A 13934-nucleotide genomic window follows, 5' to 3' on the forward strand; every position below is an offset into this window, starting at 1 on the left:
TAATTAATAGAGAGGATAAAAAAAATTACATAGGATTTAACTGTAACAAATTCATGCATTAATTAAGGCTGAATATAATACTAAGTCAAACAAATTTATTTATTTTTTGATAATTTAATTAGCTGTTATAAGAAATGCTCATGAGAAAATATTTTGGGAATCAAGTTAAAATTAATTGTGCTTCTAAATCGTTTTTGAATTAGGTTAGTTAGAAAGAAAAAAAAGAATTTTTAATCTTCTTAATTTAACACTTAAAACATAACAAATTCTTAATTTTGTCAAAATTTTCAGAAAAAGTTCATCTGAAACTGTAAAAAAATATTTTAATAGTTTTTCAATAAGTATTCCTGTAAATTCTTTTTATTAATTTTAAAAGACAGAAAAAAAAATAGTAACATACAACTTCACTAATTTAATACGAATGAAAAGGTAATCATGAAGAGTACGAAACTCATTATGAATGTTTGTGAAGAAAAGAGATTGTATCTGTATCAGTGCTCAAATAACAACTTCATTGTGTGAGTCCATAAATGAATTATTTCAAGACTAATCTGAAAAGAGTCCGCAAATTGATATTAAATACAGGAATTAAATTTGAAGTACTGGAGTTCGTACTTTATAATTGATGTAAGCAGATCTGTTCCTCAGAGAAGTTGAAATATGATGAACTGCCAAAGTGAATAAAGGCAATTACTTGATTATAAGATAAAACTTTAAAATAATATTGCCACCTAGGATAACTTTTTAAAATTAATAATTTAATTTTAATTTTGTGATAAAATTCTACCCCTCTTATTACCTCATTTGTTTTTAATATTTATTTTATTTGCTTATCTGCTTCATTTTATTTTTATTATTCCTTTTGTTACAAATTATCTGCTAATTTGTAAGGATTGTATATTTCAAAGGATTTGTGCATGTAACAAGGTAAATTTTATTATATATATNTTTTATTTTAGATCTGACAAAAACAATTAAATGCGTAACAAAACAAATGGGAATAAATAAATGGAACAATTTTAAATAAATAAATACAAAAAATTAATAATATATATATATATATATATATAACAAGTTTTAAGAAATTTACTAAGCTTTATATTTTGGAAATGAACTGATACTAAATATATATGTTTTTTTCTGATGCACGATTGCAAAGTACTAAATATTTTTCAGTACGAAGTACAAAATGTCAAATACAGATCCATCTCTAACTCTAATTTTAATTTTTTAGTATGTACCTTCATACACAAATAAAGGATGTTAGTTCAGTCCAGAGACTAAACTTTACAACCATCTAATTTTATAACCATCGTTGAACAGTCGACCCAATTTTTGGGTTTGCATCTACTAATGTTCAACTATGTAGCCTTGTAATTTTGAAGCCCATCCAGAAGACAAGAGAATTCCTGGATCAAGTATTGGGAGAAATTTGCCTTCGTGAACTTCTTTTTTATGGAACTAACCCGCATTTGCGTTACATGGAGAGGAAGACCACGAGAACCTCCCACGGTTAGCCTGATGGCAAGGGGACTCTAACCCATGATCCGCTTACCACTGAGGGTACTTCACGTCAGCACTGTGGTCGATGCAAGCTGGATGCAGAATATATGTCAACCAGCCATGGCTGGGATTCGAACCCAATTCACCTCATTGGAAGGCGAACGCTCTATCCCCTGAGCCATAGATTACTTTTGATAAAACGTGACGAAAAGTAATTTTTTTAACAGATAGAAACAAATAAGCAAAATTCAACTTACGCTGCAAGAATTCTTACTCTGTACATATATTCATTAGAACCAACTTCACATTTGTATCCACTGAATTCAAGAATACTTTTTCGCATGTTGACTTTCTATTCAAAATAAGATAAAAAAATTTTTAAAAAAATAATGTATACATTTTACAGGCTAGTAATGAATACATTTTACAGACAAATAATGAAAATATTTCCTCGGTACTGAGAAAACTGTATTGAATTATTAGTTATTGAGGCAAAAAGTAAAATGTGTAGTTTCAGCGCTGCAATGGCCATACACTCCGATATTTATTCTGAAAATAATATTTAAGAGAAAAAACACAAAAACATTATCAAAATCTGACAAAGACAGTTTTGAAAACACCCAGAGTAGTTTTAATACCAATTGAAACTTGAAAGTGTTTTTAGTAGTTACTTTTCATTCAGTTCTCATTTTCACTTTCTCTCAGCTTCCCTTTTATTCAGTTCTCTTCAGCAATCTAGCAGGTTTTGATGTTTTCTATCCTACTTTTTTTTTTAAAAAAAATAAAGTAACAATTTTTCAGGTTTTGACAGGGCCTTTAATTTTTTCCCTGCTTAAATATCAATCTGAAACCTCTTATGTGCTGATTTAATTTAATTCCTTTTTAGAAGGACTCTAAAAATATACATTAAGAGCAGTGATTGCAGACCATCCTGTTGTGCCACAAGTAATACTTAAGACCTACATTATATTCTCATAAATATTTTTTATATCTATTGAAGTATTTTCTGCATAAATATTAAAATAATGTAAACGGATGCACTTCATCAAATCAAAATATATATGAACAATGAAACAGAAGAGTTATAAGTGATTTTCAAAACAAACTTTAACATACCTCATCAACATTTAAAAACAGCAGACGATGTAATAATTCGATGAATGGATCTGAAGCAGCTTGAATACTATGAACAACTGAAAAAGAATATATATATATATATATATACATATTAAGCATTCACATACAACATAATATTTCTTTAAGTCTTTATTATATAAGAATAATATGTAATAATATATATATATGTGTGTGTATGCATATGCGCACTTATCTACAATAATGGAAGAGACACGTTGAGTTGTTCACATTTTTTAAAAAACTTCTTACAAAATACTTAAAGAATTATTTTATAACTTTAGAAATAATCAAAAAGTTTAAAGCTTTCAGAGGTTTCTTAGGCCGACAATAAATTACGAAAGAAAACAAGTATTTTAGAACACCCTATGCTAGAAAATCAAGCAATAAACTTGTAACTTGAATTGATTACTCTAGTTGTTATTTTTAATTTTTTTTAATAATTATTTTTAATAATAAAATTTCATAAAACTAGATTATTTATGAAGATATGGACATTTTATTAAAAAAACAAATTTGTTTGCCTTAAGTTTTTTTGCAATAACTTTATAAATATTCAATGGAAAACAAAGTTTTTAAAGAAAGATTAAAATTAATTGCAAAATTATTTATTTAAAATTTTAAAAAAATTCGTTAAAAATTGAGCAAGATATCAAGTAGTTCAAGTAGTACAGCGAAAGAGCGAAAAAAAAATTTCCTTCATTTTGTACTGAATCGTATTTGGTAACTAATTAAAAAAAGTTTGATTTGAATATCTGAAAAATTTAAAAAGTTTCAAGAAATTTTCAAAATAGTTTTTACAGTCTTTAAAAGAATATATATACGTATATGTATATATATACATGTAAAAACAAAATTAACATGCATAAACAAAACCATTTATTTAAAGGTAAATCCTCAAAGGGTTAAAATTGTTTAAATAAACATTCCAATACTTTATAAACTTACTTGCACGAATGAACTTCAATTTAACTCCATTTCCTTCAACAAAGTAATCAGGTTTTACCCAGGCAATATCATTTAGCTCTGAATCTAAAATAAACAATTTTAATATTCAGATAGCCAATTATTTTAGTAGTTAAGTAATCATAAAATACTGTAATAATTCAGAAGTTATTGTCCGTTATCACAGACTGTTACCTGCATGTCCTAACTCTCTGAACTAGGTTTAGGTACAGATCAAAACTAGGCTGCTGTTTTCCGTTTTAAATATTAATTTAAGATAGATTAAAACTTCCATTTTATGGTACAAAAACAAGCATATAAATATAATTCTAACTTACAAAATAGAGCAGTTAAAGTTATTTATACTTCATTGATATATATCGATTCTTGAACAGGGTGTGTAGCCAAATCTTTCAACAAAAAATACACACCTTTTAAGCTCTCAAAAATATTTTTAAGCACTACATACATTAACAAAATGAAAAATAATTTTCTAAGACTATAATGACATGATCATGATAAAATAATCAGTTTCTGACAAAGGACTGCGTTCTTGATTATATTAGCCATTATAAAAAGATCAAGAGGTTTTTCGGTTTGATATCTGAGGGTGAAAAATGAAGCCTGAAATTGAGAATATCTTGCAAAATGCAGCAGAGTTGCATATGAGAGTGCAAGAATCTCACCGTGCCTAGCTCAGTATATGCACATACGAGCCCGCAAGTATTTAACCAAATATGTAAAACGTTTGACTCTTTCATACGAAAGCATGCTTTTGAATAATACATGGCGTAAATCAACATGGTGAAGAAAAAAAATATCTTATTTTTGAAAAGGGAAAATTAAGCACTTTTTAAAAACACCCAATGAAAAAAACACCTTTAAGTGCTTTTAAAAAAATAAAATCAAAAATAAGCACCTTTAAGCACCTTTTAAAAATGCTACACATCATGTTGAATGATACATGAACAAAGAGATGAATTTGAATTTAATTTCCATAACATATTTCTTCTATCATGAACATAAGATTCTTTGACTAAATTTCTAAGACTACTTTTCTCTTAAACAGATACCTTTCTTAATGAGACAATTTGTTGGGTTTTTTAAAGGTAAACTGGGATTTAACTGTACATAAAACTAAAAGTACACATAAGAAATGTTAAAAAATTACTTACTTTCCTCTCCAAGAGAAAGATCTCTCATACCGTCCTAAAAAACAGTGCAAAAATATGTTAATTAAGAGCTTGTATACTTTTGAGAATATAACAGATACCAGAAAGAATATAAAAGTTGTCATAACATTGAATAATAATTAGTTATAAACTTGCATTGAAATAAAATTTTAGCTGTTACATTTCTTGAGAATAGAAATATTTGCAATTATTTTTTATAAAATTGAATTAAAATTAGTTAAATGATTTATTTATTAAAAGACAGATTAGAGATGATCAAATTTATGAAATAAAGGAAATTTAAAAGCTAGGTAATGTACAATGCCTTATAGTTTCATCACACTAACTGCTTTTTTTTTACAAGTTAAGTTGGTCCACTATTCAAATACCTTTACATAAAATTGTTGAAAATTTGTTATAACTGTTAAAAAAGGAAAATCATCTAAGTTTTATAATAGTCACTTTATAAAAAAATCTTTTGAAGCATTATCTGTTTTTATAAAAATAAAAAAAGTATATACCTGATCTGTTGGACACAACAGCATTGGCTGAAAAGGATCCTATTAAAGTAATAATAATAAAATATATAAAAATATCAAAAATTAACTTCAATACAATAGCATTGTGACAAAAAAATCATAATTTATAAAACTAATAAAAAAATTGGAGTTTCTTAAATTGATTTTTTCATAAGTAAAATGGATATAAAATATTGAATGACTTAAGGTTGTTACATTAAGCTTTGAAATATGATTTTTTTTCATTTGTATATATTATAAGGAAAAAAAAGCTAAAGAAATCTTTTATTTTACGAAAGAGATTTTTTATACAATTGAATTCAAAGGGTAAGAAAAAAAGATACATAAAATTTTTCCTCTGCATATTGCAATGCTTTTAAAAAAAAAGTCAGCAGTTTTTTCGTTTATTAATTTTTTTGTTAGTAATTAGTAAATATGAAAATGTAGTAATAAACTTGCAGATTTTTTTATTATTTATTTTAAGTTTTTCACACTACTCAAAATTTCTTTACATGGGTTTTGAAAATTTTCTTTAAATCTTTTTAATGAGAAAACGATATTTGAACAATATTTTAAAAAAATTTCTTCTAAACATTTAGAAAATTCAACAGTAGAGAACTGATTTTCAGAGTGTCCTTAGAAGAAAAAAAGTATTTTGGACACAATTTCTTAAAAATTAACAGACTAATCTTACTAAAATATTGCACACTGCTCCTTGAAATGTCTAAATCTAATAATTTTTCTTCCCTTTTCTTTATTTCAAATAATTTCAATTTGTATCTTAATTCATAAAATTAAATGATACATTAAGACACAAAACCTGATAAATAAAATGCTCACTAAAATTTCATTGCCACTAAAAAGAACAATCACTTTTAAATAAATAATTGCAGTAAATCACTTAATGACTAACAAATGATTACCTGAATAACTCTCAAGGATTGGCACATTGCTTTTCCTATATTCAGACTTGACTGTTGCATTTTCCCAGCCATGGCAACTAAATATAAATATCAGATTATCACATAATGAAAAAAAAAACACCTTAATTATAAAAATAAATTATAAAAATAAATTAACAAATATTTATAAAATATAATATTAGCTTGTAAAGAGACATTGTTTATAAGTATTAATGAAAAAATTAAAAACATTTTAAAAAAAATACCTTTCATATATTCCTCTACACTTTCTCGATTTGGTTTCAATAAAAATCCAATGATCCGATCTATCATTACTTCTTTACTGGCTCGATGAAGAGCTAACAAGTCACACAGATGCCCAAGTGAACTAGCATTAGCTCTACAAAGTGTTATAAAATTCAAATTTATTTAAATCTCAAATAAAAGACAATGAACAGGTAATTCATCAACACCAAATATTGTAAAATAAAAATTGAAGAAAATGTAATGAACATATTGTTTATACACAGATAACATTTTTAAGCATTTTTAATAATTATGTCAAAAGAAAAAGAACCAAATAGTTAGAAAATGAAAGGTTACTTCATTCAGAACGTATAAAAAACTTTTTTACAATTTTTTCATGTATTAAAATTTAGGTGGAAGAACCATATGAAGGTATATTGCATTTAGGGATATTTTATATTAAAAACTGTTAACTGTTTTTAAGTTTTACATTTACTGTTTTTAAGTTTATTTTTATAGCTTTTTTAAAAAATCAAAATTATTCTCAGGCATTTTTCGTATTACCTCGATCATTGATAAAATTTAGGTTGCTTGTCTGCTAAGTTTAATGGCACAAATGCCAGAAATGGTTAAACTTTGGCAAATATAAATACTATGTACTTATTTTAATGAAATTAAACTTTTTTATAAACTGAATCAATTACAAAAAATTATAGAGACAAAACTAAAGGAGGAAATATCGCTAGAATTCCTCACAGTAACACAAAAAAGTTTAAAACCTCTGAGAGCATTTCGCATTTATCACTTTTAACCATTTAACTGTTGACTTAGAGCACAATTTGGGGAAAGTTTCCAGCTCTGAAAGCAGATTTTCTTACTTGTCATTTAGAGGAAATACTGCCATTTGAAAGGAAATTTTGAATGCAAATTGTAAAAGTTTTTGAATCAGCGTGAAAGTTTTTAAATCAGTATGGAAAATGTATCTAAAGAAATCACATTAAAATTTTTGCAGGATATTGTAACATATGCAAATAGAATGTCCTTGTAGTTAACAGACAAAGAATGAAATTTCTATTTAAAAAATTTCAGAATTTCAACTTGAAATTTTATACTGTTAGCTTACTCAAAGAAGTTAAATAGCAATAACAATAGTTATTGTTTGAATATTAAACAAACAGTTTTTTTAAAAAAAATTTTACTCATGTCTTACTTTATTTTATAACCATACTTAATTCAACCATTTCGCATTTGAACAATTTTATATATTGTCTCCTCAGTACACAACTTTTTATTGATAACAATGGAGTTAACTAACTTTAAGAACAGCAGGAGAAGATACATTTTTAGACATTACAATCTAAGGCTTAATCAGTAGAAAAAAATTAAACTTAGAATGGTTTAGTATTTAATAATTTTACTGTCAGTAAAACAATGCACATTCCTCTTTCAACAATTAATTCTCTAGGGCTTCCTATTTATGGGCAAATTTCCCTTCATACTTAGTTTTCCTACAGAGAAATAATTTTATTGTGAGAAACATGCTGGCTAAAAGGCAGAATTCTAAAGTAAGACAGTCAAGAGTTGTATTTTTCTTTATTTTTCTTTTTGGTTTAAAATTTGCAATTTTGTCAACAGATCAAACCAGAGAGTGCAGTTTTGAAAACTACAAACCACTAAAAATAGAACAGACTGTTCTATTTCAGTTAACATTCTAGGATTTAAAAAAAGCCATATAAAGCTGTTTTTATTTGTATTAGTATGGTAATATTACACATTCAAAAAACACATATAAACAAATTGATCAAAGAACACACCATGGAAATAAACTCTAACTTACTATAACTATATGTCTTAACTGTTAAATCAAAGGAGTTAAATCAAAGAGTTAAATCAAAAGAGTTCAATAAAACTGTCAAATCATAATCAAGATTATTATCAAAAATATAAACTTAATAGCTTTTAAATACACTAACTTTTCTAGCTGTTCTCTTCTCTTCATCATTTCTGGATGAGTTCCATCAAAAGGGAAACCACTGAATTTTCCAACAGTTTTTCTTATAAGTTTCTCCTAAAAATGCAATACATGATTGTAAAGTGATATTATTTTTTTAAACCATACTTTAATCACCAAAACCATAATGATATAAAAAAGAAAGAAAAAACAAATTTTATTTAAAAAGAAAATGAATTCACAAATAGATATGAAAAACAAACAAAAAAAAGAATACCAAACTTTTATAAAACATTTTGATTAGATAACGGAACTTTGTTTCTGAGGAGCCGGAGTTCGATCCTTGATGCCGTTAAGATCCACCGAGTACAAGCCATACATGTGCTCATAGATCTGTGAAATTGAAAGACTTGTGGTTTGCTGCTGAGCAGTAAAATGGATACAGGGATCTGGAGAAAATTTCTTTCTCCTTCTGATCTATGACTAAATTGAGAAAGTGGCATCACGAATGAGTGGTATTGCCATCTAGCCGTGGGTCATCTGTTAATGACTTGATAAGAGTGAACTAAGACGTACTTACCCTTGTGGTGCCAAATCAAAAGCACATCTTCCTGACTTAATTTACAAAAGGCTAATGGCTGTTGGGCTTGGATTAGTATTCTTTCTTTTTTTTTTTTGCATACAAAAAACATGAAACATGACAACTCTACATCAAAAGAATGTGCGGCATAATAGCATCAAAAATTCTGTTGTTTTTATTGTTGACTAAGAAAACAAATCAGAAAGAATTTTATACATGACTAAAAGAGCACACATTGTTTCAAAAATTTGATTGGTTAAAATATTTTCTTTAAACGAAAATCTTTTTATAACCCATAATTAAGTTGAACAAACTCGATTTTAATAAATTAAAATGAGAAAAAAGAAAATTGCTTGAAAAAATTCTTATTTGAATACTAAATTTGTTCACTTTCCCAATAAATAAATTAAATTTTACATGCAAATAATAAGATACTTACTGAAAACATTCCTTGTTTGCGATAAATAGTCCTATGAAGTAAACGTAGTGTATAAATAGAAGCAACTTGTAATTTTGTATGAACTGAAAAAATTTTACAAAAATTAGTGATAATTAAAGCAGATAGTGTGATGTCGAAACACAGTTAAAATAAAGAAAGCACAATATATTGAATGTGGAACCATGAAGAATAATGATTAATTCTTTTTGTGAATTTTAAATGAGTTCATTAAAAATAATAAAAATAAGGAAAAAAATTTTCTATACTCTATAAATTGCATTTAAATGGCTGAACAAGAAATTTAAAATCTAAAAATTTTTTAAGAAAAACCACTAATCGAGATTACTAAGTTGTTGATTTCCCGTATTTGAAAGGAGGAAAAGAAATTTAAGAAAGTTGCCAAAAAATTAGATCTTGTCTCAACAGTTATAACTAATTGAGGGAATCACATTCTTTAAATAAAAAAAAATTGATTTAACTAAAATTTGTTATTAGATTTCTAAATACTTATGCCATTAACAAAAATTCTGGTTTACTTTAACAAGGTAAGAAATTCTTTCTGCTTAGTTTTAGCAATATCACCAAGAATGAAGTGGTGATTTAGATCATCCAGTTAAGAATTTTCACACACCTGATGTATTTATAGACAGTGCTGCAAATGTTCTGAGCATTCCACACACTTCAACTTATTTTTTTTTCTATAGTCAATTAGATTATATTCTTTCAATGTTAAATCATATAGATGCCAAGTTCCACCCCTGTAACAGGAGTTTTTTTTTCTTCGTTCAAATTTAAGGTGGTTGTAAATTTCATGATTATTATTCAATTCAATTAAGGCCACCAAAGTGTATAAACATAAACAATCTAAATATATGTTTGTTGAAGACTTGACAACATTGCAGTGAAGTTTTCCAAATAATTTTACTTTTATAGTTACTACTTTCAACTACTTAAACATTGTTGGAAGGAAGAATTTCTGAGTTGGTAAAAATAAATTGAGGCGCTTAGTAGAAATCATTGATAAGGGCTAGCGACATTCAAAACTATAAAATTTTATTTTCTGATCAACTTTTTCCAGATAAAATTTTTTTAATTTCATAAAAAAAGCTTTAATATTTTAATTGTCTTTCATATAATATAAGGTTTACTTAACTAAAAAGATTTTTCCTGACAGCCTACAAATTTCAGTTGTCTCCTTTATAATAAAGAAATTATGCAAAAGAAAAATATTAAATTTATTAATAAAAAACAAGGTTTACAAAAGAATATAAAATATAAGTGAATATTGTTCTTGTTATATTAATTTTTCATATGGTATTCATATGGTATAACACATTTATATGTAAGGATATTAAACATAAATAATTTAATTCTTTCTTATTATTAATACTTATTAAAATATGCATATAAACTATTAGCAATGGTAGAATGGAATAAGGGAAAAAAACCGCCATCAAAAACTTGTAAAATACTTTTTATATACAATTTCGTTTTTTAAAGCAAATAAAAAATTATAATGTTGTAATTATAGCAAATGTCAAAATCTGTGATGAAAAAGTGATGTCTACTAATATTAAAGATAATAATGTCTCCTAATGATTGCTTAATAAAGTTTCATCCTATAAAAGATGAAAAAGCTAATTTATTCTTCACATAATTTGTCCTGCCCTGATACCAACATAACATTGAAATTAAATGTAAATTTGTATTTTTTAAATTCTAATCTTAATTAAAGAAAACTTAAATAAAAAATATATAAAAATAAAATAATAAAAATGCAATTCAATTAGAATACAATATATTAAAAACTATTATCAGTAAATAAATAAATTATTATTAGGGTCCATGGCAGTATGGCAAGAAATGTCACCAAATGTTCTACAAAATCATATGCATGGGCAACAAACTTATTAAAATATGTTAGGAATCTACAAAATAATAACGAAAAATTGTTTTTTTTTGCATCGAATTCCAATAATTAAAAACAATTATTGTACAAATTTTATCAGTCTAGACCTAGAACTCAAAAGTGTGGTACTCAAATGGAATAACTGATAGTGTCTCTTACAAAATTTTTTAATATTAAATGTTGAAATTTCAAATTTACATGTTTACTGTTGCATTCAAGTATTAACAATATATTTGCTCATCAATATAATAATGTGTTTTTCTCTTTTAGACTTGACTTTTATAATTTTACTTTGAATTTTATAATTTCTGAACTGAGAACTAGCAAAATATTTCATAAATTTTTTATAATGAAATGTTTTGCTAGTTCTCAGTTTTTCTCATTTATTTATTTATTTGATTTCAGCATTTTAGTCTCTATATTGAATTAGTCTATTTATTTAGTCTATTTATTTAGTCCATATATTTAGTCTATTATACTATTATTATTTTAGGATCTTTTCACTTAATTTTAAAAAAACACTTATCTTCAATCATTATGAGGTAATGCACCTACTTAGTAATTATAGTTATATAGATGGCAATTAATATTTTTTGATGTGCATCATAATATGAATTATTGCAAATTTTTTCTCTCTGAAGTTTGATTACTATATTAAATTTTTGGACTGCTAAAGGAATACCTAGCTGGTCCTATTGGACTGCTAAATTTTCCTTACTGGTGTGAAAACTCTAATTATTAGTAAATAAATAAAAATTATCAGTTGATAAAGGTTAAATAGGAACAATAAAAACACAAAAAATATATACATATTAACCAATAAAAATAAAATGAACTTACTCCAATTTATGCAGCCTAAAGGTTCTCCAAATCCTTCACAATCATCCATACATGATTTTCTTTTATCAACAGGAACCAACTCAAATCTTTGAGGGGCTTTTTTCTGCCGTTTCCCACTAACATCTGCTGGTTGATTTAGAGTCCCTGAAATTAAAAGAACAATCTCAAACTGAATTACTATAAGTACACTAGTTATTTTTCTACTTAACTATAACTATTCTACTTCCTGTTTAAAATAGAAACGTTAGTACTGTTCTGTTAGTTGGGCACAAATACACTCTAATACATTTTTATTTATTTTTTCGGTTTTTGGGAAAGGAAGGGTGTGATGGGCATTTTTTGTATTAAAAACAAATAAATAAAAATAAACTAAACCCAGTGGTGTGACAGCCCAAGAAGGGGCAAGAGCAGGCTCAGTGGTCAGCTGAACTCAGAAGCCTCAATGTTTAGTCCTCAAGAATGCTCAGTACTCATTTTATTGATCCACGGAAGAAATGAAAGTCTGAGTCAATTTTAACCACATTTGAGAATAGATTGCAGGACATGTGGTACGGGAGCACCAAAGCACTACAACTCAGTCATCAGGTGTCATGGAGACATAAATAAAAATAAACCATTGAATTTATTTGTGGCATGCTAATGTAAAAGTACGGAAACATTTATGTATATGAAACAATATATCTATTATGGAACAGGAAATTATTATTTGAAAATTAAAATTAACCATTTACCTCCGAAATACTCTTGCACCTGAAATTTTTTCCTGATGCTTAGCTAAAGAAATCGAACAAATAATGTGAAGATTAAAAATAAAAAAATTAAAAAAAGAGCAAATGATAATTAACTTAAAAAAGTTAACAATACAGATTAATACACATACTTAGATAAACAGAAATACAGGAGAAGTACTGCTATTAAAGCACAACCAAAATTCTGATAACAAAAAATAAAAGTTTTTACATCATACTCTACATCTTTTAAGTTGGTGAAAAAATGAAAAAAAAAAAAAATTAAGAGTTATTTTTTTCCTGTTTGTTTTAGACACTTCATTTACACCACCATCATGAAGGTTTAAATTATTATTAATAAAAATTATTACTATTATTATTTATTTTTTTCTTACATTTCTTACAATTAAATTTTTTAATTTTTTGATCAACAAATATGAATTCAGGGGCAAAATTAGATATCCAAAAAATAAAAAAATAATGTTTTGAAGCTATAACTAGGAAAACAATTTATAGTAGGGAAAATAAGATTGAAAAAAAGTACACCAATTGTTTAAAAAAAGTTAAGTAAAATACATAATTTAGTCCTTGTCACAGCCAGAAAATATTTCTGATTAGGTTTTCCGATCTATAAATTTCTTAAGGATTTAACTTTCAATTTTTGACAGTAAAAATAGAAAAATTATAAACAATAAACTATTTATAAAAAGTGTGTGCAACATTTACAAAGTTGTTAAAATAAGTTTAAGCACAATTTTGAGCTTATGTCATATTTATTATGTTTTAATTAAAATCTGAACTTTTATCTTCACTTTATCTTCACAGTTTAAATTTTTTTCACAACATTTTTTATACTTTTCTTTTTTCCCTAAAGTTTTTTGAATAAAATTCTTTTACGCTTTCTCCTAATTGTATGCTTAATACACAAAGATTGAACCAATGAGAGCTGGAAACCATTGCAATTTCTTTTAAATATTTACAGCAAAACTTTTACATTTATTTGCATTTTGCTTATTTTATAATGTTTTTATCAGTTATGGGAGAGTTTTCTAAAAATTTAATCTCTT

At 25.9% G+C, this 13934-nt stretch overlaps 1 protein-coding gene across 2 annotated transcripts in view; it reads right to left on the minus strand.

Moving 5' to 3' along the window:
- Nucleotides 1–13934, minus strand: part of LOC107446081 (uncharacterized) — a 32064-nt gene that overhangs the window by 15718 nt on the left and 2412 nt on the right. For both annotated transcript variants that reach the window (XM_016060641.3, XM_016060624.3), the window contains exons 3-12: nt 12140–12283; nt 9391–9473; nt 8394–8488; nt 6441–6574; nt 6196–6272; nt 5276–5314; nt 4758–4791; nt 3586–3669; nt 2620–2696; nt 1761–1855 (exon numbers count right to left, since the gene is read on the minus strand). In XM_016060641.3, coding sequence (XP_015916127.1) covers nt 1761–1855; nt 2620–2696; nt 3586–3669; nt 4758–4791; nt 5276–5314; nt 6196–6272; nt 6441–6574; nt 8394–8488; nt 9391–9473; nt 12140–12283 — 862 coding nt within the window. The remainder of the gene's footprint in view (nt 1–1760; nt 1856–2619; nt 2697–3585; nt 3670–4757; nt 4792–5275; nt 5315–6195; nt 6273–6440; nt 6575–8393; nt 8489–9390; nt 9474–12139; nt 12284–13934) is intronic.

The sequence above is a fragment of the Parasteatoda tepidariorum genome, chromosome 3, assembly GCF_043381705.1.
Source record: "Parasteatoda tepidariorum isolate YZ-2023 chromosome 3, CAS_Ptep_4.0, whole genome shotgun sequence".
Lineage (NCBI taxonomy): Eukaryota > Metazoa > Arthropoda > Arachnida > Araneae > Theridiidae > Parasteatoda > Parasteatoda tepidariorum.